Source organism: Babylonia areolata, chromosome 9 (genome assembly GCF_041734735.1).
Source record: "Babylonia areolata isolate BAREFJ2019XMU chromosome 9, ASM4173473v1, whole genome shotgun sequence".
NCBI classification, from domain to species: domain Eukaryota; kingdom Metazoa; phylum Mollusca; class Gastropoda; order Neogastropoda; family Buccinidae; genus Babylonia; species Babylonia areolata.
Genome location: NC_134884.1, coordinates 11,786,242 through 11,812,531, shown reverse-complemented (window position 1 = coordinate 11,812,531; position 26,290 = coordinate 11,786,242). Strand labels below are relative to the sequence as shown.

General features: G+C 46.4%; 1 protein-coding gene across 1 annotated transcript in view; it reads left to right on the top strand.

Moving 5' to 3' along the window:
• The window catches only part of LOC143286056 (protein VAC14 homolog), a 193,488-nt gene that overhangs the window by 18,426 nt on the left and 148,772 nt on the right, over positions 1-26,290 (top strand). Inside the window, exons 2-3 of the mRNA XM_076593599.1 lie at positions 5,422-5,572; positions 21,310-21,477. Coding sequence (XP_076449714.1) covers positions 5,422-5,572; positions 21,310-21,477 — 319 coding nt within the window. The remainder of the gene's footprint in view (positions 1-5,421; positions 5,573-21,309; positions 21,478-26,290) is intronic.

Sequence of the window (26,290 nt, the reverse complement as noted above, 5' to 3'; positions counted from 1 at the left end):
TCCTCCCATATTTGGCTGAACAAGTGGAAGAGCATCTCCACACTCAATGTGAACATTCAGTGCCTCTGCCAGACTAGTCTGGCCCTGCAGACTTGATGTTCCTTATCTGCTTGACAGCATTGCAGATCTCTACCTTGGTAGGCATACTACAGTCAGTCGGCAGGTCACTGTCAGCTGGCTGGATATATGATGGTTCCTGTGGGGCTGTTCTGATATAAGCAATTATTTTCCATTTATGTTCGTATCTTGTTATGTACTATTCCCCCCAATATTCCTTGTGACCCCGGTACACTTGGTAATAAAGACATATTCCATTGTATTCTAATTACTCAAAATGCTCCACCCATCTGTTCCTCTGCCCCTTTTCATTTAGTTTTGCCTTCCTTTCTTAGACCGTTACAGGTCTTTCTGGTTTGCTGAACTTTCATGACAGCTTCTTGGTGGTGACGTATAGCTTGTGCATGTTTCCTTGGTGAGCTTCTTCCTCTACTTCTGTTGCCAGCATTTCTGTGTAGATGTGCTTGTCTTTCTTGGCGGTTTTCGTTTCTTGTTTTTTCCCCTTGCAGTGAAGGTTATATTTGTCAAGAAAAGAAAATCATGTAATTAAATTCCATATCAAGGTGATCAAAGTCACAAAAATACATAATCAAAATCTCAAAAATACATCATCAGTTTCCATCAAAAACCAGTGAAGCAATACACAGTAGAAACTACTTCAAGGAGTCTACATAACACTGACAATCACTTCACAGTAGCTATATTATTCATTAATTGTAAAGGACTTGGTGGTTTTCTTGATCTTCCTGTCCACTGCGGAATAGTATTCCTGTACCTTGATTTTCACAGCTTGTGTGTGACTGTTGTCAATTGCTGCCTTCTTCAGTTGCCTCTCTTCTGTATTTGTCAAGGTTTTTGCCAAGATCCATTCTCTTGGGCTCTGTTTCTTGGGGTGCAGCACTTCCTGATAGGTTGATTTTACTGCCCCCTTCACTCCTTGCCACTTCTTAATGATTGTGTCTTCTATCAGTTCTTGCAGGACCTGGAACTTGTCAGAGTGAGATCTTGAACTCTTTTAGAAAGCTTGGCTTAGTCCTTCAGGAGTGAGATGGTGTAATGCTCAGGTTTGTTAATCCCACCAGTCCAGTTCCTCTTCAACTCAAGTTGCAGCTGTGTGACAAGGAGATGATGTTCTGAAACAATGTCTGCTCTTCATTTGACCTGTACGTCAAGAAGAGATCAAGATTCTAAACTTCCTACTGATGCAGATATGGTCAAGTCTGTTTCTTTGTCAACAGGTCTGGTGATACCCACTCACCTTGTGTATCCCTCTGTGATGGAAAAAGCTTCCACCGATGACTAGGTTGTCTGTGGTGCATAGGTCAGTGAATCACATTCCATTGTCATTCATCTCTCCCAACCCCTTCTGTCCCATGACCTCATAACCCTTGTCACAGCAGATCTGGGCAGTCCTGCACGATAGCAGTCTATTAAAGTTAACTCCCTTGATATGTGGTGTATCTTCTTTGCTCCAATGATAATAGCAACATATCTCATGTGGTGAGCCTCTTTCGACCAGAACCAGTCCTGTCTTGACTTGGTGATTCCAATGATGATGTTATACTAGCTATTTGCATTTAAATCTTTCCAGTTTCAAACATAATGTGCACGTTCCATGTGATGCTGGTTGTGGTGGAGATGATGGTCATCAGCTTGGCAACTTTGAGTCTGACTTTCATTACCTGGCATCATGCAACCTCCAGTGGGAGATTGATCCTGCCCCAGTACCAGATTGTTTGTTGACATTCATTCTTGTTTGCATTTATGTGGCAGTATTTTTTTGTTTTTTGTTTTTTTCAGTGAGGAGTCTCTAGCCCCACATCCAATCGTTCTTTTGCATCCAGGCTTGAGACTGGCATAGGCAGTGTTCCTGTTAGTATAAAAATAATTTGGCCATTTATTGGCTGTCTCTCCGATACATTAACAGCTTCCTTAAAATTCATTTTACACAACTTATACATGCTTGTAATAACAAGCAAATCATGCAGGGTGGCTCAGTTACTCGGGAGGAAGGTGGCAGAATGGTTAAGATGCTCAGCTGCCAATACAGACAGTCCATGAGGGTGTGGGTTGGATTCCCGCTCTCGCCCTTTCTCCCAAGTTTGACTGGAAAATCAAACTGAGCATCTAGTCTTTTGGATGAGATGATAAACCGATGTCCTGTGTGTAGCACTCACTTGGTGTGCTGAAAAAGAACCTATGGCAATGAGAATGTTGTCGCCTGGCAAAATTATATAAAAAGAAATCAACTCTGATAGGTACACAAATATTAAAGCATGCCTGACAAGCGCGTTGGGTTATGCTGCTGTCAGGCATCCACCTAGCAGATGTGGTGTTGCGTATATGGATTTGTCTGAACTCAGTGACGCCTCCTTGAGAAACTGAAACTGAAGCTCAGTAACTGCTTATCATCACACACATGCACACACACACACACACACACACACACACACACACACACACACACACTTATGTGAGACTATCATATGAAGAAATAAATAAGTAAATAAACACACACACACATACATATATACATACATATATATGAATGACATATATGAGTCAAATTAAGTCAAAGTTACACAACAATAAAGTATTCTACTCTGTTCTGTTGTGTTCCATTCTGTTTTATTCTCTTCTGATCTGTTCTATTGTGTCCATACAAAGTAAGTACATGCAACACACACACGCATGCATGCACGCACGCATGGAATGCATAATTCTGTCTCTGTTTTTCTCAGTTTTAAGGACTTAGGTGCAAACATAATGTCCAGAGAGAATAAGATAGGACTGCATTTTAATATTCTTGATTTCCTCATCGTCATAAAATGACATTATTGGACAGTGGACTGTAAAGGATGTAGCATTCAAAAGTTTAAAAAATCCTTTAGAAATATCCTTAAATATATATATTTTTTTTAAATCATGGAAGCTCTGTGGCTATGCTGAGGACCTGAAACATACAGCTGCCTTCAGTGTGGAGACTGGGGTGTCCATCTAACAATCGAGAAGAAGAATAAGAAGGAGATAGAAAATAATACATCGGGTTAAAACATAGACTCACTTTGTTTACACAAGTGAGTCAATAAAACTTCCATGCTTAGCAAAAGAGGTTCCTGTTTGAACAAAAAATGATATTAATGACTGCTCTTGTTGTGTCAGAATATCAGATCAAAGTGCCAAGTTTAGAGAATACAAAAAATATAAATATAACAGTAAATGCAGTTTGCATACAGTTAGGCTTCATTTTTTGTGTGTGCCCATCCCAGAGGTGCAATATTGTTTTAAAGAAGATGACTGGAAAGAACTGAATTTTTCCTATTTTTATGCCTAATTTGGTGTCAACTGACAAAGTATTTGCAGAGAAAACGTTAATGTTAAAGTTTACCATGGACACACAGACACACACACACAGACAACCGAACACCGGGTTAAAACATAGACTCACTTTGTTTACACAAGTGATTCAAAAATCATATGTATACTATCACAAATACTGTAGAATATATATATATATATATATATATATATATACACATATATATGCAAATCAGTATAAGTACTTATGCATAAGCACTCACATGCACACTCACACGCTTTCATTGTATTGTATTGTATTTTGTATTTCTCTTTTTTTGTCACAACAGATTTTTCTGTGTGAAATTCGGGCTGCTCTCCCCAGGGAGAGCACATCGCTACACTGAGAGCGCCACCCATTTTTTTTAAGTCGAAGTGGATTTTACGACAGAATTTTTCCAGGGACAACTCTGTTGTTGCCATGGGTTCTTTTATGTGCGCAAAGTGCATGCTGCACACGGGACCTTGGTTTATCATCTCATCTAAATGACTTGCGTCCAGACCACCACTCAAGGTCTAGTGGAGGGGGAGAAAATATTGGCGACTGTACCATGATTTGAACCAGCGCGCTCAGATTCTCTCACTTCCTAGGCGGACGTGTTACCTCTAGGCCATCACACCACATGCCTCCTGCACGTATGTGAGCAGGCACACACACACACACACACACACACACACACACACGTTTGAACCTAAGCCGCACATTACATACAGACATGGTTGATGACTTGATCTTCAGGTGAATGGTTAATGCTTGCACAATTCTCTTTTATTTTATTTTATTTATTTATTTATTTTTATTTATTTATTTATTTTTTCTCAAGGCCTGACTAAGCGCGTTGGGTTACACTGCTGGTCAGGCATCTGCTTGTCAGATGTAGTGTAGCGTATATGGATTTGTCTGAACGCAGTGACACCTCCTTGAGCTACTGATACTGATACTGATACTGATCTTTGAATATATTTGGTTTCTTCAAGAGACAGGACATTGACTGCTTTGGGGGGAAAGCTATTTGCGAAGCAATAGGTTTTAGTCCTGATATTTCTGAAGAGGAAGGTGGCAGAATGGTTAAGATGCTCAGCTGCCAATACAGAGTCTGTGAGGATCACCAACTTAACAACTTGTGGTCTGCATCCTTGCACAAATTGATTCAAAGGTCTTTCAGTTCAAAATATAGTTTTTATGGTACTATTGTGTTGAATGCAGAGCTGTAGTCAATGAAAAGGATTTTCAAGATGTCAGAAGACATGGTAGAGACCTTAGCTAATGGCATCTTCAACTGATTTGTTGCCAGTATTGAGTGAACTGAAAGGGGTCAAGAAATGGGGGGATGCAGGTTTTTAGATGTTGCAGAATCAAGCATTCAATTATTTTCATAACGACTCATGTTAAGGTTACAAGACGATAATCATTGAGAACTTGGCTGTGCTTTCTTTGGAACAGGAATGACTTGATTTTTTAAAGCAGTGTGGCACCACACTTGACTAAAGGGATATGTCAAAGATGTCCATGAAGACACTAGATAGTTGGACTGCCCACTTCCTCAAGGTTTTATCACCATGTGTTGGACAGTCCACTTGCTGATACATTTTCAGCATTTCTTTCTTGATGTTGGTTATGTAATTTGACTGGCTGATAGTCATGCTCTCTGCTTTTTGGCATCTCACTCTTAGTTGTTAGGGTCTTGTGGCCTTTGGTTTTTCCCATCAATCTGAAGCTCCTTAGTCTGGGAAATTGAACTACCTTGTTGTAGATCAGATGGCTGTAAGTGCAGATAATTATGTGAAGATATATCTATATCTGTATATATTACCTCTCTCTCTCTCTCTCTCTCTCTCTATATATATATATATATATATATATATTTGTGTAATGTGTTTTTGAATTGACCTGAATGTAAAAGGTCTGAGTGATTATTTTCAAATTATGATGAACTTTATAAGTTATTATGATGCATGAAGTTCATAGAAGTAAATGTCAGTGAAACGCAATCTTTGTTCTGACAGGCTTGTGAAAGATTTTGTGACCAATAGTCAGCTTGACCAGATCAAGAGGACACTCAAAGTGCTTGGTGCTGACTTTGCATATTCCCAAAACCCCAACACAAGAAAGGGAGGACTGATAGGTTTGGCTGCTGTTGCCATAGGACTTGGGAAGGTATGGGTTGTTGTTTTTTTATGTTTGTTTGTTTTATTTCCCCCCATGATCCCATAATGATAATAATGATTGTGTGTGTGTGTGTGTGTGTGGAAATGAGTGTGTGTGGAAATGAGTGTGTGTGCGTGTACACATTTGTGCATGTCATGCACCATGTGTGTGCGTGCATGCATATGGATGCATTGCCTCTGTGTGTGTGCACTTTGTGGGCATCCATGTGTTGTTTTGACTTCTAACAAAAGTGATTAAGGCTTAGCACTGCATCAATTGTAAAAGAAAGAAAGTATAATGAAGAAAAAGGAGAAAAGAAAAGTATGTATCCTTTGAAGCTATCGTGTATACTTCTGTATAGTTCATCATTGATTCTACTACTTCTTCAACAGTCCAAGATTCACAGGTCAGCAACCACAGATGGTTGATTGTTTCTGCTTGTTCATGATTGCCTAGCAACCATCATCTCCCAAATACATTCCATTCATTGGAAGTACATAAGTTCTTCCTTTGAGTTAAATTATCATGAATGATATAAGTCAGTCAAGTATCAACTGTATATTGTCTTAAGATTCCTAGTGGATGTGATGGTAATTTTGTATTCACTGTGAAGATCACCAACACATTACACAGAGAAGTCCTTCAGCCATTGTTACATGCTTTTCCAGAAGGGTTCATGTTTATTTGTTGGTATTTGTTGAGAGATTGCTCAAAATGGGTGTGTATCAATAGAGGTACATGTCATTAGCTCTGTGTGTCATTAGCACTACATGTCAACAGTGCTATATACCACACACTGTAGTCGTTGACAACACTCACCTCAAGTGCAGAAGTGGAGGGGTGTCAAAACTAAGGTCACCATGACAATGAGATCAGGGCATGAGAGGCCACATAATTTGGGACTTTTTGTTGTTGATGATGATGAAGAAGGATGATGATGGCAATGATAACAATGAAGATGCTTCTGTGGAGGTCCTTTTAGGTTTTGGACTATGTGACAAGGCTTTACTCTATCAGCCTGTGCTTCCTGTCATAATGATATCTCTGCCTCAAACAGGCCCAAGAGACATAGACACTTGCAGTGTTGGTCAGGAAATTAGAGCAACACACCCAAAGACGCATTCGTGAAGTGGATGATACTCAACCATGTGGTTCCAGTCTTCCATTTCAAGCCCATAGCACACTCAACTCTTGATAGGAGCAAGGCACAGGCCGAAAAAGTCCACCTCTGCTAGGAATCAAAACTGCTTCCTCCCAGCTGTCTGTATGAGATGCTATTTCACCATGGTGGCTGGTGAATCCATATTCATTTCAGTGAAAAAACATTCCAAACGAAACAGGGATTATGGAAGGCCAGGTTAAGGTTAAGGGGGGAAAAGGTTGGTGTGTGTGTGTATTTGTTCTGTGCGTACACACACACACACACACACACACACATACACAGAGACAAGACACTCTCCTGATGAAGCCCTATGGGCGAAAATTTGAGAGCATAAGAAAGGACAGTTGTTTTCTTTGGGGTTTTATTTTTTATTTAGCACACACACACACACACGCACACATATATATGTATATATTGATGGTGATTTTTTTGTTTTTTGTCCCGTCACACATACTGGTGATTCTAGACATTTTGTTAGAGTATCAGTTTTTACGTTTGTGTGTTATCGCTTAGGAGAGGAGGGGGAAGGGGATGAATGGTGAGTTGGGGGTAACTGGGTGGATAGAGGGTGGAATTTGAAAAGGATATTTAAGTACTGTTAGAGAGAAAATTACTTAATGGGCTTCGTAAAAGAGAAGTTGCTAAACTAACAAGTGAAACAACTGATAATGAATGCAAAAAGTCAAAAACATCAACGTTTGCAGTCACATGTGATGAAACACTTTCATGCAGATAAGGCTTCATCAAGTCGCAGTCAAAAATTTTATGCTTAACTGTCACACCACTGAAGCATATGCACTTGACTTTAGTACAATATTTAGTCCGTAATGAATTGGATAATAGTCTGAAATCAAACTTAGAATTGGTCTGCAAATCGTACCAAAGTCTGGTAGAGTCCACTGGCGAGGTTTTAGAATTGAATGAATGCACTTAAACAGTCTCAGGCTGGGAAACTCTCACTGGATCCACTATTTTCAGTGGAAGAGCAGTTGATTTCAGAGGAAAACTTTTTTTTTTCAGTTGAAAAAAAAATTTGATGAGTACATTTTATTTTCATCCAGTCGGTTTCAAGCCCAGTTCAGATTTGGGGTCAGAGAAGAAGCTGTGAATCACTGTTTCAGCTTTCTGGAGAGGCCCCCAGAACCTCTTGAAATTCAGTAGTTTCGTTTTTGGACAGGCCCTGAACCCTGGCCAATTTTCAGAGAAAACTCTCCTGGACAGTTCCCTAGCCAGAGTCTCTCTATAATATTACATATTTCATTGTATGACAATAGGCACTATACTTTTATACTACCTTTAGAATTCTTTGCTCCCATTGTTGTTGCTCTGTCTGCTTGGTTGTTATATAGAAATCCAGTATGCAACAGTATTCAATAAAAATCAACATTTGCACCTTTCAGAAATAGGAAGTGTAATAGAATACTTAATTTCAGACAATAAATCTTCTTTTGATTATTCTCAAAAAGGAGCAAACTTTTTAAAGCTGATTGAGAATTTACACAAAAAAGGATAGTACTTATCAAAATTGGTATTTGAACAAGATTTAAAGCCATTAGAATGGCCATGGACCTAAATAATAAGATTTTTATGTTTTTGGACTAGGAATCACAAATGCAGACCCAGCACTGCCATAATCTAGAACTGAGCCATCAGTGTAAACATTTAAATGATTATCAAACTTTTCTTCTAATTCAGTTCTGGCAGATGTTGCTATTATATGTTGACATTTTTCACTTGTTCAGTTGTTGTGTCAGAAGCACATATCTTGACTTTTGCTTTTGTTAAGTCCCAGGGAGGGATGGGTGGCATCAGTACACGAAGTGCCATATCATGTAAATCAATGTCTGAGGAATGTAGAATATAGGCAGGTGTGCATGTGGTTTGCAGATTTAAATTATTTTGTGCATGTTTTTTGGAAAATCAGTAATAAACCAGGTGGTTTGTGGTTCATGGCCCTGACAACATCCGACGCTTCTTCAAATGTACGGCACCTCGCTGTGACACCTGCAGTCATGGCCACTTCACAGACCATGTCATTTCTCCTTGGGATGGAACGCGCTGGCAGATCAACCAACACCTCTCCTGCACCACGCCAGACTTGGTCTATCTATTGATCTGCAGACTACACCTGGAGGCACAATATGTGGGATGCTCCTACGATCTTAAGAAGAGATGGGCAAACCGCAGAAGCAACTGCAAACTGAGAAAAGGCACTAAGTGTTCAGTCGCTGCCCATGTTTCATCCATCCCTCACCCTTCTGACAACAAACCTCAGCTAATTACAGGTGACAGTGTGGAGCGGGTCAACAGAGTGGAGGAGCTGAAAAGAAGAGAACTGTTCTGGATATGTAACCTTGGGACAGTTTTTATTGGACTGAACATGAGAAGTGACATCCATGGTTTTTCATTGTGAACTCTAATTCGTGGAGTTACCAGTCTGGTTTGTTGTGGTGGTGGTTACACATGATCAGTGAGATACAGAGAGAGAGAGAGTGAGAGTGAAAAAGAGTGATGTGTACATAAGCAATTGAAGGAATATTTAGAACATGATATATTTATGTAGTAGAAGATGTCATGTAAGGTCAGAAAGATGATGTGAAAAACCACATTACGTCACCTGTAAGTGTAGTCTGTGACCAAGCTGCCGGGTGGCAGCGAAAATTCAGATTTTTATTTTTTTGTTTAACAAAATAGGTGTTGGTGTCATATACTGTACCATGTCAAACTGATGCAAACTAGGCCTATGGTTTGCTCTGTTTGGCCAAATTTCGCGCGGCTAACAGTGAAAAGACGCCCCTCTTAGTCTGGCCCGCTCTTAGCCAATCAAACGCCTCTAACAGCTATAAGCGCTGAATCATTCCTTTGGCCAAGGCTCTCCACGCCATCTTGTCAGGTTTTCACTCTGTCTCGTCTAACGCTTTTTTTGGCTATTAAGCGTGTTCATTTGGCCTTATTTTGTTGTATGCGGCTTGCCTGTATATTGTTCTTACATTCTGTGTACTCGTTTCAACTCGGCCCCCTCGATTCGTTCGTATTTTTCTACCTCTGAGTCGATCCTGTCTTTCCTTTCTCTGTTGGGGATCGAATTGTTTGCTGGGTGCCTACGCGCGGTACCATGCCTCGTACGCCATCCTACGAAGGCAGGGATCATGATGCTGGTAGAGATACTCGGCAAGAGACTCTCCCAGGCCCGGAGCTCATGATTTCTCCGGATAGGGTCCGCGGCGATGCGTCTGTAGACGCAGATCGCGGAGGGGATGCTCGTTCCAATACAACGGTCATGAAGGGGACCGGGGGGAAAGGGATATGAGCGTCGCCTCCCGAGGTGTCCCAGCGCGAGGCAGGTGGAGGGGGGAGTAGCACGTCCTCTCTTGGTGGTGGGGACTCACGGCTGGGTGCGGACTCCCAAGGGGAGGCCGCCCCCCGCCGTTACCCGGGTCCCCACACGGAGACGGCCCTCAGGGGCCCCAGTGCTGTTCCCCCTCCTCCCTTCTCGGTCGACCCCCCTCCCCCACCTCCTTCTGGGGGAGAAAAACATTTGGTTCCGGGGAGGGACCTCCACTTTGCCCACCCCGGGCCAAGCCACCCCAGTCTCCCCAGGTCTTCCCGCTATCCGGCCGGTCTCCCCTGCTGGGGGAGTCCCACGCGTGTCAGGCGGTTCCGGGCAGTCAGACCGCCGGCCTTCGGCGTGTCTGACATCCCAAGTCGGACCTGACCTCCCTCCGACTTGGCCAGGTTTTTCCCTTCAGCGAGGTCAAGGCGCCAGTGACCCTTGGGGCTGGGGTCACGGGATGGCTGGTGCCCACAGGTGGTATCCCCCATTCTACCCGTACTGGGTTGCACCTATGGTGCATGCTGGGTTACCGGGAGGACCAGGGACCAACCCCTGGTCCGCTCCCCACCGGACCCAACCCAGCACAGACCACAGAGTGACACACACAGCCCCGACAAGAGGGAATGACTCCTCGTCTGGCAGATCGAGCTCCTCGACCAATATTAACACTACAGCCTCTAATTGGTCCTCTGTCAACATGCAGGTGACCTCCACGGTCACTACGGCTTCCTTTTCAGGACCGACAGCAGCTGAGGGGCCCTGCTCAGCCCGTGGGAGCCTGCCGTTCCCACCTACCCAGCCCTCGGTCCTAAAAGGAGATGAGTGGGTGTTTGTCCCCTCACAGCACTCGTGGGTCCCTCTGGCGTCCAGGGACGCCCTCTCTGAGAAGGTGTGGCACCCACCATCCCAAGCATGGTTGGACCTACGGTCCACACACTCCCCACCCTCTTCAGGTGTCAAGGACATAACAGCGGAGACCAGGGTTCCTGCTCGGGATCGCCCCAGCTAATCCCGCTGGGCTGACCACAGCCCACAGGACGCCCCCGTGGGTACATCCACTTGGGATGGCACCCAGCAGGGGATGGACTGTGAACAAGAGGGACAGCCCCTGTCTTCGGATGAGGACGAACAAGCGGATGAGCACTCTTCGCCCCCATCCCAGGGCGACAGATGGAGCCCACGCCTCCCTAGGGACCAGCCTGAACCAAACTCGGACTTTGCCGAGCTCGAACTGACCCTCCCCAATAGGGTCACGCATGCCGAATCAGTCCCTCAGGCAACTTTGTCGCCCTTAACCCTCCTTCGGTCAGGTGACTCTAACTCCAGAACCACAAGGCGACTCAGAGTGCCAGAAATGGCTCAGGAGTGGCTTAATAAGCCAGCCCGCACCGTCAGGGGTGCTGCTTCCATCCCTCCTCCAGGCAGGGAGTCCCTCTCTGCCCCGGGCGCTTTTGCCCCAGGCAAGTTCCTTAAAGATCCCTCCAAGGGAGGAGTGTGGTCCTGGTACACACAGGACCATGCTGCCTACAGGGAAGCAGAGCCCTCCGCACAGGACAGGATGTTGGTCTCACAGCGCACCACCTTCCCCACCTCAGCTACTCTTTCCTTTAAGACATTAGCAGAGTGGGACAAACTGGCCCGCCGCTGCCTCCTCGAGGTTTCCACGGCTTATACCTTCTTTGACGCGTTCCTCCACAGAGCCAATGAGCTGTGGGAACAACGTCCAGTTTATCAGGACACGGAGTCTCCTTCCTCTGTCCCGCCTGGCCTCTTCTCAGACCCGAGGTTAAACACTTTTGGCAATCGGGTAGCGTCTGGTCTCACGGCAGCTGCAGACGCAGCTACCAGCCTTCACTTCAATACTGTGCTAGCGCGGCGTGACGCCGTTCTCCGCCTCTCTAACATTCCAGTAGAGGAGAGGGCTGCCCTGCGGTCCATCCCAGCACAGCAGCACTCCCTATTCGGCCAGTATGCGCCGCATTTTGTCAGCCACAGGGCAGAGACAAACAGGGAGGTGGCCTCATATTTAGCCCACTCCTCCCAGGGGCGCCAGGGTTCTATGCCATTGAAGAGACCCGCCACCAGGGCTCCTCCATATACCTCGCCTCCTAAGTCAAAGCGGTGTGCGCAGAATCAGCGGCAGAAGAACAAACCACCTCATGTCCGTCCAAGCCGACCGGCCATGCCCAAGGCCAGAAGGCAGCACCCCCAATGACTGGGCCCCGATTCAGCACCGCCAGTCGTTAAGCCCCTCCAAGTAGGAAACTTTTTTTTTTTTTTTTTTTGCTGCCCCATAATCTGCGCCGTTTCAGTGGCAGTACTCCCACGCCGCTCATTTAGATTCCCCCATACACGGCCACACCCGGGTTCGTCCGTCGCAGTTCCAGCGTCAGCAGTCCACAGGGAACCATCGATGTTAGGTCGCCCGGAGGCCACACACCAGAGGAGACCCTGCACTGCTGCTGAGTCACTTCGGTGGTGTTCAGTGGTGCCTGTTCTGTTTTATCGTACTTACGACACCACCTACTAAGCCCCCTACTAACGACAATAATGGCTTAGTCGTGGAGCCAGACTGAGTGAGCGTCTCTCCCAGAGTGGAGACCGCCACCACGTCCCTCAAACAACAGCCCCCCCATGAATCTGCCGACACTGACGACATTGACAGGACTCACCCCAAGCACGGAAGTGGAGGGGTATCGAAACTGAGGTCACCATGAGAGCAGGGCATGAAAGGCCACAGACTTTGAGACTATTTTGTTTATATTGATGACGATGAAGGAGAAGGAGGATGACGATGATGATGACGATGTTGCTATGGAGGTCCATTTTGGTTTGGGACTACGTGACAAGGCTGTACTCTACGCTTCCTGTCATAATGATATCCCGGCGTTAACCAGGCCCGAGAGATACAGACACTTGCAGTGTTGGTCAGGTAATTAGAGCAACACACCCAAAGACGCATCCTTGAAGTGGATGACACTCGACTGTGTGGTCCCAGTCTCCCCATTTAAGCCCACAGCACACTCAACTCTGGGTAGGAGCCGGCCACGGGCTGAAAAACCCACCTCTGCTGGGATTCGAACCCGCGTCCTCCCAGCCGTCAGTCCGCAACGCTAACCACTTCGCCACGGCGGCTGGTTCCAAGTAGGAAACTTGTCCCGGCATGCTCATCAGTGGCGTGCTCTGGGACTCAACGACTGGATTGTATCGGTGCTAGAGTCGGGGTACATGCTCCCTTGGGTGGGGGACCGCCCCCATCTAAGATCCACTCCTCCTCCTTATGTGCCCAGCTCGATGGAGCAGGAGAGCGTCTTAGAGAAAGAGATATCGCACCTACTCCTCATAGGGGCGATATCTCAACTCTCGGACCCGGGCCCCGGTTTTTACGGCCAGTTGTTCGTGATTCCAAAGGTCTCAGGAGGGTGGAGACCAGTCCTGGACTTGTCCCCCCTCAACAGATTCCTCCCCAAAATGAAATTCAAGATGGACACACAGGCACAGATTCGGGAGACCATGCAACGGGGCGATTGGGCAACGTCCATCGATCTGAAAGATGCTTATTTCCATATCCTCATCCACCCGGCATCCCGCCGGTACCTGAGGTTCGTGTGGAGGGACAAGGTGTTCCAGTTCTCGGTCCTCCCATTTGGTCTGTCCCTTGCCCCTTTCCTGTTTACCAAGGTGGTGCGGGAATTGGTGTCAATCGTCCGGTCAGAGTCCATTCGGCTCTGTGTGTACCTGGACGACTGGCTTATTCTGGCCCAGTCACAGGCCCTGTGCCAGAGTCATACAGCCAGACTTCTAGACCTGTGCTCCCAACTGGGCTTCATCACGAACCAGGAGAAATGCGATCTGTCCCCGAGCCAGTCCTTCGACTTCTTAGGGATGAGATTCGACACGCGGTCCATGATAGTCTCTCCGACGCCAGATCGGTGGGACCGTCTGGCAGGCCTCCTCAACCACTTGCGCCATTCCTCCCAAGCAACAGCGCGGACACTGTCTTCCCTCCTGGGCATGATGGAGTCCATGGCACCTCTCATCCCTCTGGGCAGGGTTCTCAAGCGCCCTCTTCAGAGGTGGTCCCAGAGCACTCAGCCATGGGATACCCTGATATGTCTGGGCGAGTGGTTCCTCGAGGTGACATCAGAGTGGTTAACCACCCCTCTTCTGACACAGGGGGTGCCCATAGCCCCACCTACTCTTCAGGTGGCACTATTCACAGACGCCTCCTCCCTGGGCTGGGGAGCCCACATGGACTCACTCCATGCAGCAGGGACTTGGTCCCCGGAGGAGCGCCTATGCCACATCAATGTTCTGGAACTGGAGGCAGTTCGCAGGGCTCTCCAGCACTTCATGGGGGAGGCCACCGGCAAGACCATCCGCTTGTTCACGGACAATACAACAGTCGCATGTTATGTGAACAAAGGGGGGGGGGGAGCGCACTCGGCAGACCTCTCTCTGCGGACCGAGGCTCTCCTCCGTTGGTGCCACAGCAAGGGCATTGCACTTTCAGCGAGACACATAGCAGAGAAAGACAACGTTTTGGCAGATGCTCTCAGCAGGTCCAAGAGTGTCATACACACAGAGTGGACCCTGGACAAGGACACCCTGCAAGGGGTGTGGGAACAGTGGTTCCGGCCGATGGTGGACCTGTTTGTGACAAGGTTCAGCAAGAGACTTCCCACTTACGTCTCTCCGGTCGCCGACCCAGAAGCATGGGCAGTGGATCTCTCTCTCTAGACTGGAGCAGTCTGATTGCCTACGCGTTTCCTCCCTTTCCAATCCTGTCCAAGGTGATACGGAAAGCCAGGTTGGAACGCCCGCAGCTGATCCTCATTGCGCCGAAATGGCCAGCCCAGCCCTGGTTTCCGGTCCTTCAGTCCCTGACACATGTTCCACGCCTGGAACTGGAAACCAAACCTCATCTGCTGAGGCAGCCTCGTTTGGGCATTCCTCACTCCAACCCTCAAATGCTCCACCTGCACGCGTGGCTGCTGTGCGGTCAGAACTGTCAGCATCACCATTGAAGTCTTCCACCCCTCGGTCAGCCTCTGTGTCGGCCGCGCTGACCATGGGGGGTGCCTCCTCCGACCTCCTCTCCATAGTCTCCAAAGCCAGGAGGGAGGGAACAGAGACTTTGTATGACTTTCGCTGGAAGAAATGGCTGCGTTGGTGTGCAGCTCAGAACATTCCCCCTACTAACCCTACGAGCATGCAGCTGGCCAACTTTCTGGCTCACTGCTCCTCAGTTCTCAACCTGTCTGCTAGTTCTGTGAGAGGGTACAGGTCTGCCATCTGTACCACTATCAAACAGCTAGGTGGTCCCGCTTTTGAAGCTGATTTCCTGCTCAGAGAGTGGCTAGGGGCGCCTCTCTGAAGGAAGCTAGGAATCCCAGAAGAGTGCCCCTCTGGGACTTGTTCCTGGTGCTGGATTTCATTCGAAAACAGCCCTTTGAGACATTGCGGACTATTCCTTTTGACCTGCTCACTCTCAAGACCACTTTCCTTCTGTGGCTGGCCACTGGCCGTCGTAGAAGTGAGATTCATGGTCTTAGTGGTATGCCACAAGATCTAGCATTCCACAGAGATGGTTCCATCACTCTTCGTTTCCTTCCAGAGTTTCTGGCTAAGAACCAAGACCCCGAGGTCCCTTCCCCCTCTCTGAGGGTCAGAGTTTTTGTCTGATATTCTTGCCCAAGATGATGAAGATAGGCATCTCTGCCCCGTTCGATGTCTCAAATACTATTGGGATAGGTCTCGCCATAGGCGTTCTTCTCAGAGGCGCCTTCTCATCTCCCTTAATGAGAATGACAAGAAAGACATCGCTGCAGGCACCATTTCCCGCTGGGTTTCCCAAGTCATTCGTACAGCCTACTCTCATGCACACAAGGATATCAGTTGTCTTAATCCCAGAACACACAAAGTGCGGGCCATAGCTACTTCGGCTGCTTTCCAGCACTCGGTGCCACTGCAGCATGTCTTGGAGGCAGCCTTCTGGCGGTCTGAGAATCCCTTCATCAACTTCTACCTCCGGGATTTCCGTATGACCAGGGCTGACGGTTCCAAGGGGATTTCCTTTGTCGTGGCTAACACTGCCGTCTCAGTTACAAGGGCTCCCCATACGAACCAGTAGGCGTTGCCCTCCTCCATTTGCTTTAAATTCTGCATCAGTTTGACATGGTACAGTATATGACACCAAAAGGAGGAGTTTGTATTATACTCCATGTTTCATCATGGCCTGGCTTCGCTGACGAAGATCTAGGAAGGGCGTTGTCCACGTCTGATGCAGGCACGCTCATGGCTGACAAGGCCAATGCGGGAAAAGGAGAGTCGGCCGCAGCGGTTGCAAGGGAAAGTCTGGTCTGGGTTCGCGGCTGCAGCGTCGTGGTTCTTCCTCCTTCTGCGTTTGTCCTCAAGGCTGGCCCTGCGGTTGTTTTCGAAGGAGGAGACAGCTTGGTGGATGGTGCGTCGCCAGGTCTCTCGATCAGCGGCTACTGCGGACCACTGGCGATGGTCAGTGTGACAGGCACCGAGAGCTTTCTTCAAGGAGTCTTTGTATCTCTTCTTGGGTGCTCCTCTGTCACGGTGGCCAGTGGACAGTTCGCCATACAGCGCGATCTTGGGCAGGCGGTGGTCCTCCATCCTGGACACGTGCCCTGCCCAACGTAGCTGCCCACTGCCTCGATGCTGATAGTCTTTGCCTGCTCCTGGACCTCGACATTTGTGATGTAATCACTCCAGTGGATGCTGAGGATGGTGCGAAGGCAGCGCTGGTGAAAGCGATCAAGCAGTCGTATGTGGTGCCGGTAGGTGACCCAGGTTTCGGAGCCATACAACAGGGTGGGCAGTACAACAGCTCTGTACACGCTGATCTTTGTGTCTTTCTTCAGGTGTTTGTTGTTCCACACTCTCTTGTACAGCCTGCCGAATGCGCTGTTTGCCTTTGCAAGTCTGTTGTCGATCTCCTTGTCGATCTTGGCGTCAGACGAGATGGTGCAGCCTAGGTAGCTGAACTGGTGGACCGTCTTCAGCTCTGTCTCACCGATGTTGATGTGAGCAGCGTGGAATTCTTCCCGTGGGGCAGGCTGGTGGAGAACTTCCGTCTTTTTCAGACTGACTTCTAGGCTGAAGAGCTGCGCAGCCTCTGCGAAGCAGGACGTTATACGCTGCAGGGCCGCTTCTGTATGGGCGACGAGGGCAGCATCGTTGGCAAACAGAAGCTCTCTGATGAGTTGCTCCAGTGTCTTGGTGTGGGCCTGTAGCCGCCTCAGGTTGAATAGGCTGCCATCAGTGCGGTATCTGATGAAGATACCGTCGTCGTCGCCAAGATCTTCAGTGGCCTGTTGGAGCATCATGCTGAAGAAGATCGTGAAGAGGGTCGGCGTGAGGACACAACCTTGTTTCACTCCATTTCCAATTGGGAAGGGCTCCGAAAGGTCGTTGCTGTGTCTGACCTGTCCACGCTGTTCCTCATGTAGTTGGATGACCATGCTGAGGAATTTTGGGGGGCATCCTAGACGTTTCATGATCTCCCACAGACCTTTTCTGCTCACGGTGTCGAAAGCTTTCGTGAGATCGACGAATGTCGCATACAGTCCTTTGTTCTGTTCCCGACATTTTTCTTGTAGCTGTCTGAGAACGAAGACCATGTCAGTGGTGCCTCTGTTGGCTCTAAAGCCACACTGACTCTCTGGGAGATGTTCTTCGGCGATAGTAGGCACCAGCCGATTTAGGAGGACTCTGGCGAGGATCTTGCCTGCGATGGAGAGCAGAGTTATCCCCCTGTAGTTGGAGCAGTCCGACTTTTCTCCCTTGTTTTTATACAGGGTGATGATGACTGCGTCACGGAGGTCCTGTGGTAGTTTGCCTTGCTCCCAGCAGCAGACAAAGAGGTTGTGGAATTTGGAGTGTAGTGCTGGGCCTCCATTCTTCCACGCCTCCGGCGGAATTCCGTCAACCCCTGCTGCCTTGCCACATTTCAGCTGTTCAATGGCCTTGACAGTCTCTTCTAGGGTTGGTAGCTCGTCCAGTTGTAATTTCACTGGCTGTTGTGGGATGCGGAGAATTGCCGAGTCTTGAACTGTGCGCTTGGCGCTGAAGAGGGCCTGGAAATGTTCCGACCACCTGTTCAGGATCGACGTCTTGTCTGTGAAGAGCGCCTGGCCGTCTGTGCTGTGCAAAGGACTCTGGACCTGGTATGAAGGACCGTACACCGCCTTCAAGGCTTCGTATAAGCCCTGGTAGTCACCAGTGTCTGCACAAAGCTGAGCCCTCTCTGCCAGGTTGGTCCACCACCCATTTTGAATCTCACGAAGCTTGCGCTGGAGGTTGCTGCATATGAGCCGGAAGGTTGCTTTCTTCACCGGACAAGACGGTTGTGCAAGGTGAGCCTGGTGGGCTGATCTCTTCCTCGCCAGCAATTCTTGGATCTCCTGGTTGTTTTCGTCAAACCAGTCCTTGTTCTTTTTCGACGAGAACCCTAGGACTTCTTCAGAGGACTGCAGGATGGCTGATTTCAGCTGTGCCCATAGTGCTTCTGGAGAGGGGTCTGTGGGGCAACTGGGGTCTTCAAGTTTGTCCTGAAGCTTCGCCTGGAATTCAGCTTTCACTTCAGCTGACTGAAAGTTGCCGACCTGGAATTTCTTCCGAGGAGCTCCTCCTTTCTTTGGTTTGGGCTTGAAGTGGAGCCTGAGCTTGCTGCGGACGAGGCGGTGGTCAGTATGACACTCCGCGCTGGGCATCACTCGGGTGTGTAGGACGTCTCGTACGTCTCTCTGGCGCATCAGGATGTAATCAATGAGGTGCCAATGTTTGGACCGAGGATGCATCCACGTTGTCTTCAGGCTGTCCTTCTGCTGGAAAATGGTGTTGGTGATGGTAAACTGCTGCTCTGCACAGAACTCGAGAAGAAGGCGCCCATTGTCGTTGCAATTACCAACGCCATGCTTGCCAAGGACTCCTTTCCGGGCTTCTGAATCTTGGCCAACTCTGGCATTGAAGTAGCCAAGGGTGATGACCTTGTCGTCAGCAGGGGTGTTCTGAACGAGGTTGCGCAGATCAGTGTAAAACTTGACCTTTTCTGTGGGGTCTGCTTGGAGGGTTGGAGCGTACACGCTGAACAGAGTGGCATGCTGTTTGTTCCGTAGTGGGAGGCGCATGGACATAATTCGGTCTGAGTGTCCTGTTGGCAGGTTTTCAAGCTTGGAGGCAATGGTGCTCCTGACCATAAAGCCTACGCCATAAAGGCGTCTCTCGGTCTCTGGCTTGCCTGACCAGTAGAGGGTGTACCCAGCGCCGTGTTCCTGGAGGCTGCCTTCCCCTGCAAAGCGGACTTCGCTGACGGCAGCAATGTCAGTGTTCAGTCTCTGAAGTTCGTGTGCGACTAGAGCGGAACGCCTTTCTGGGTGGTTGCTGTCTGCAGAGTCACGCATGGTTCGGATGTTCCAGCATGCTACCTTTAGTCCTTTTGCACCTAATTGTGAGGCAGGTGCCGGCCTTTTCTTCTCTATTGTTGTTCGACCGCGTTTGGAGATGCCCGTTGACCGCGGCTAGCCAACTGGGGGGTATGGAGATGAGCATTTGTTTGGACCACCTTTTCTAGGCCCCTCTCCGTGTGGAGCAAGCAGTGCTGTCCCTAGAAAAGGCTGCTTGGTCGTTCAGGGTGCTGCCGAGTGATGCTGTCACCTCCGGGTCAACAATCAGGCGACCAATATCCTGAACCGCCTGCATGCAGGATTGGAACTGCGGCTTCCAGTGACATCTTCCACCTGCCGTTTTCGCCCCTTTCCCATCGCTACAGGGCTTGGAATAGTTGGTGGCGCGGACGTGGACATGTCCTTCAAGCCTGCGCAATGGAATTTTTAGGTGGAGTGCAGTGTGCGCAGTACTGGCCCCACCCTTTACACCTGTGGTTCATCTGCCATAGCCTAGCAAGCTGGGACGGTGACAGTGAGGTCCTCAGGTCGTAGGTTTTATATCAGACTGTCCTTGTCCTAGCCTCTGGCTCAAAAACCTTCCTCGGAGGCACGGGGGCGCGGCTACTGAAAGTCGGGACATGGCCATGGACCCAGGGTCAATGCATGTCGAGACTGTCCTGCATTCCTTAGCACTTCATGGGTTTTACTTCAGACTTTTCATTGTCTTAGATGGACTGCCTTCCCAGGCTGTCGAGCTCCATCTGCCCACATGTGACAGGTAGCACAGGGTTACATGGTACCTGTGGCAGGTAGAGACCTGACCTGACTCCATGTTTGGTGTTACATATACTTACCATGTCAAACTCGAATGCCCGCCCGTCCGTCCCCACGTCTCCGCCGTGGTTCTCATGGGGCATTTTCGTTCATGGCCATGGAATGATTCAACGCTTATAGCTGTTAGAGGCGTTTGGCTAAGAGCGGGCCAGACTAAGAGGGGCGTCTTTTCACTGTTAGCCGCGCGAAATTTGGCCAAACAGAGCAAACCATAGGCCTAGTTTGCATCAGTTTGACATGGTAAGTATATGTAACACCAAACATGGAGTATAATACAAACTCCTCCTGTTGGTTTTCAACTTTGTTTTATTTATTAAATAAAAGCTGGTAGCTCCACGAATTAGAGTTCACAATGAAAACCCATATATATTGTATATCTCTGTGTGTGTGGATATGTGTGTGTGTGCATTCTCTGTAGTTACCTTTTCTTCTATAAACACATTGCCTTATGCACATATTATTCTTTTTCTTATTGGTGGTGTTGTTATTACTAGTAGCCTTCATCTCCCCAGCAAGATGATGGTCTGGCACACAAATAATTCTAGACCAGATAAAAGGATAAAAGTGTATGCTGATCATGAAATCAGCTGACTTGTGTGTGTGTCATTGCCAGACATTGGCCATCAACTTTATGTTGTTGGACTCCTCACAGTATGAATATTTTAGAAGCATTTAACGAAGTAATTTGATTTGTAAGATGTCTGAGAAAAAACATAAATATTTGTATGTGGCAAGGACAATAGAAGTTACTTAAAGCCCAAGAACTTTTCAAAATAATGAAAGCATCAGAAACAATTGCAGATTTCTGTCTAAGGTTTCTCTTTCACTCAACTTTTAAGTTTGGAATAGTGTACCTTTGACTTAGAGTAATGGTACGTGATTGTTGTTTTATATTTCTAATCAATTCTGTTTAAGTATGTGTCCCTCCTCCCCCCCCTCCCCTCCCCCCTGCCCTTCCAATAAGTCATCGAAACATCACAACTTGGATTTTTTTCTTTAGGAGTCCAGCACCTACATCAGTGAACTGGTATTGCCAGTGATAGCCTGTTTTCATGATGTGGACAGCCGAGTACAGTACTACGCCTGTGAGGCCCTCTACAACATTGTCAAGGTGGCCAGAGGAGCTGTCTTGCCTTTCTTCAATGATATCTTTGATGGTCTTAGCAAGGTGTGTATCTGCTAGCAACCTAAACTGTCATATGGTCTTGTGTTGTGTTGATTGAAGAGGGAAAAGGAGAAAACAAAGACTTAACATGCACATATCTGCTGTTCATGGTGGTATGGTGCAGAAAGCTGAGTTTGAATAATTATCATTTGTTTTTTTGTTTTGGTTTTTGATAGATAACTTTTATAAACAATTTGTTCCATGTTACTGATGCCTAGATGTGGGAAAACTGTTCATATTGTTAGTTTTGCACTTCAGATATGTGTAAGCTTATCACTGTTTCAGTTTAGGAGAGAAAAAAGGATTACGTTTTCTGACAATGCCAAACACAAGAAAAGAAATTAAGTGATCTCCTGCATAGTCTGTTGGAATCATTTTTGTGTCCATGGTCACTTCACTTACCTACACCAAAACCTTTTATTTAGAGAAGTTTTTCAACACTAATTCTTCCAGATAACCATGGCATTTTTGAAGGAGGGGACCATGTACCTTCATGTGATATCTGCCCCGGAAGTACATGAAGAGTGTCATAGACTGATTTCATATGAAACAACAATGCAAGTTTCTTTTGCTTTAATTTTTTTGGATCACAGTGCACCTATGTCTGGTGTGTGTGGGCATGTGCACACATGTAGATAACACCAGTACATTAGATTTCATGATTCGTGGTGGTTTCCATGGGCATTATTATCAAATAAAAGATATTTGTTGCTGATGGATTGGTAGTAAAAAGCTATCACACTGTATTTAAAAAAACATCAACAAAAAACAATCAGAGCCGATGACGCCACAGCTGTTGGAAACTTTTTTGTTCTTGGGGGGACCTTTTTTCAGCATGAACTTTCAATTTATTACCTGCATGCCACTCCTCCCAGATTCTTCTGTACTGCTGTAAAAAGGGGGAAGAAAGAGGGGGTTGTCATACCAACAGCAGGGCCACAGGGAGTGGTTTTAATAGAGTATTTACTATAACCAAAGAATAAGCAGAACTAAAGGCACATAGCAGCACTGACTCAAACAGATCTGAGCACTAAGCAGCTCACAGCCACTAAACAGTTCCAGCTCAGCAGTTCCCACTAGTTCCTAAGCATTAAGCATCTTTAATCAGCACACACTAAGCATAAGCACTTTGCATTTCCTGCTTAGCACACCCCAGACTAAGCAGTGCCTACTAAGCAGTTCACCCTACTTCAGTGCACATTTCCTGCTTAGCACACCCTAGACTAAGCAGCACTTACTAAGCAGTTAACCCTACATAGCAGCACACCAGAAACACACACAAAAACCAAAACCCAGGTCAGAAACAATCTCAAAATATCCTGGATGTCATTAACATGAAAGTCTGATATATAATAATAATCAACACCTTTCATCGCAGGTCCAGCAGTATGCACTCTTCTCACACAGAGATCTGTGTGAGGTAAAAACAAACCCCATTAACCTTTTTGCTGCCAGGGAAATTAGATTTAAGTGAAATCTATTTGCCAGGGTTTTTTCCCCCAAAATGGGTATATGTTTTTTTGTTTTTTTTTGTTTTAAAAAAAAATAAAATTCTGTGTGCTTTGTTATTGGAGAGAGAACCATAAAAGTATATATTTTCTGAAAGGTAAATGAATAAAGAATACAAAACATATGATGTTTTCCAATTTTATATATTTTCAATGACATGCAGTTGTTTTGAAATCAGTGTTTTGTTTTTTATCACATTTTCAACTTGTTCATTACAAACATTGGTCTGGTATTTTGCACAATAATATCATATTTTCTGGACAAATTGATAATACCTGTACACACAAATTATACTAGAACAACTACAATAAGAGGCAGAGCCTTCAAGACTCACTTGTGCTTCACACTTTATCCAGTAAAAGAATCATGAGGAGAAAAAAAGAGATTTAAAAAAATCGTTGAAAAGTGCTCTTTATTGAATATGATATATAAAATAAGCTTGGGAGAGAAAAAAAGAAAAGAAAAAAGGCATGCGAGCGGGATCGAACCAAACATGTTCAGTTCCGATGCAAGCAGACTAATTCCAAAGGCTGCGCCACATCTGACACCAGTGGTGATATTTTCTTCTTTGTGCAGTAAATAGATGTGATTGTAGTGGACACAACAACACTGTTTAAATCATGTTTTTTGTGTGTTTTATTATATTATATCTCGATCATTTTTTTGAAGTCAGCATGACATTGTTTTTCCTTATCACAATTAAAAGAAAATAAATACAAATTCTGGATGGAACACATACAATGACACTAGCTACACCATCAACATGTTTACTGCATATGAATATTTTAAAGAGGATACTGAATTAATTATAATGAACACAAAAGAAAATTTCAATTGATGGCACTAGCCTCTTAGTTTCGGTAAGCCTGGTTTGTGCAGACCTGGAGAAAACAACTACATGCTGAGGTGTGCCTGGGGTGATGGCAACATCTCCTTTACCACGGACTTACAAGAATTTCTTAAACACTGAAATATATAAATTAACATGATTTAAATGGTGTTTTCACTTCAGATACTGCAATCAATTGATCACTTATAAAAAAAACATGCGTTCAAAGATCAATTTTTGGTTCTCCATATGCAGATGCGTATTAGCACTGTGAGTTAAGTCTACTTGCTGCCAAACCTGAACATGCATGGTTCAATTCCACTGATGTGCCTTTTTTTCTTTCTTTTTTTTTTTTTTTAACCCTAAGCTTAATAACATTTGATATTGAACATATTCAACGATTACTTTGAAGCAAGGGCTACGCCTGACAGGCAGCATAGTCCTGGCTCTCATTTCTTTCGTCAGTTGTGTTGGAATGTGATTGTGCGTTGACATAAAAGTTGTGTCTGTGCTTTATGATGGAGTGGAGTATACACTGGTGCTTGTTTTGTGCGATTCTGCCACCGGAACTTCAAGTTATTTGGACATGTTTTCTGTGTAACCTGGCAAGTATTCTTGCTTGTCAGAGCACGCCATTTCTTCACCATCCCCTTTTGCACGCACAGCCCGCTCCGCGTGTCCCTGAAGCTGACCTCTACCACAGGCCCTTGCTTGATGTTCATTCTCCCCTTGTGTCTTACACATGGGACCAGCTCCTGTCCGTGCCTCCTGCAGCACTTGACCCTTCTGTCATCGATGCCATCAGAGGTGTGGGTATAGGTTGTCACCTCCCCCGTGTTCACACTCATCGTGCAGGACGTCGCAAGCAGAGGAAGATAGCTGTTGTGTGTGGTACTGGACGTGTAACTTCCACTGACCATACTGTTAAATGCATCGACTTTAATAACCATATTTGTGTACCTCTGTCTTGCTTTCCCTCCCACCGCTCAACTCACATTTCTCTAGGTCTGTTCAACGCCCAGTCAGTTGGTCCTCGCCTCAAACGCTCAGCGATCAATGAACATCTGCTTTCAATCAGCCTCGACATCCTGTGCATCACAGAAACTTGGCTTCGCAGTACTGGGGATGAAGCTAAGTGTTGAGATCTCGCTCACCCTGGCTACACTACCACCTCCTTCCCTCGTGTTACAACAACTTGCCGGGGAGGAATCGCCTTCGTTGTGTCAGACAGGCTGTTCCCACACACAATGTACACAACTGCCTTCCCCTTCAACCATGCCTCCTTTGAACTGGCCCAGCTTTCACTGTCGCTGCCATATTCCCACCTCAATGTGTTCTGCCTCTACCGTCCGCCACCAAACAAGAAAAATAAACTTTCTGATACGATGTTCATAGAACAGTTTCCGGACTTCTTGGAATACACTAACAGTTTACCAGGCTGCCTACTTATTGTCAGTGACTTTAATTTTCATTTTGATTCACCCACACAGTTTTATACCTCTAAATTACTGGAAATTGTCAGTTTGTTCTATCTTAACCAGTCTGTAACTGAGCCTACACACAATCGTGGTCACATCGTTGATTGGGTGTTGCACAGAAATGAGGACTGCTTCCTGAAGTCTACCACCGTTGATCACACCCTGTCCTCCAACCATCACAGTGTCACGTGTCATCTGAATCTCACCAAACCTCCCACGCCCCGTGTGTATAGGGAGGTGCGCACACTGACCTCAATTGACTTAGATTTATTTAAAGCTGACCTGCTGACTAATATCCCTTTTGAGCCGACTGCTGACCAGCTATCCACTGTCCTACGCGCTGCGCTCGACAGGCACGCCCCGTCGACTTGGCGTCTGATCTCCAATCGTCCCCCGTCGCCTTGGTACAACACCGTGGGATCAGAGCTGTTGGAGGCCAAGCGAGAGAGAAGGAGAGCTGAGAGGCATGTATTGTAGCATTTTCAGCCACAATAAAAGTACAGGTGCACTTTTGGGTGACTCTAGAACAGAGCTGTGCCCTTTAATTTCATACAAAGCCGTTAACCAATGAACTAGGAATTTTTAAACTTGTGGTATGCTATAGTGTACCACAGTAACAAAGCGTTGTGTGCATGAGGTATGCTATAGCGTACCTTAGTATAGAAAGAGTTAAACCTTTCTCTGGCAGAGCATATTTGGGTATCCATTGAATTTATGTTGTGGACTAAACTTTTTGTTATGTTTAGCTTTAGTTCATCTTTGGTTGCTGACTGAACCATATTAGAAATAGTAATTATACATCACCCGTAAGTCAGTAGTGAAAACAGGAGATGCAAGGTCTTCAAGACTCACTTGTGACATGCGCTTATCCAGTAAAGGAATTATGATAGAAAAAAAGAGATTTATTATTTTTTTAAAATCATTAAAATGGGTTCTGTAGTGAATATTAATAAGTTTTGAAAAAATGCAAAAAACAACAACCAGGCATGCTAATGGGATC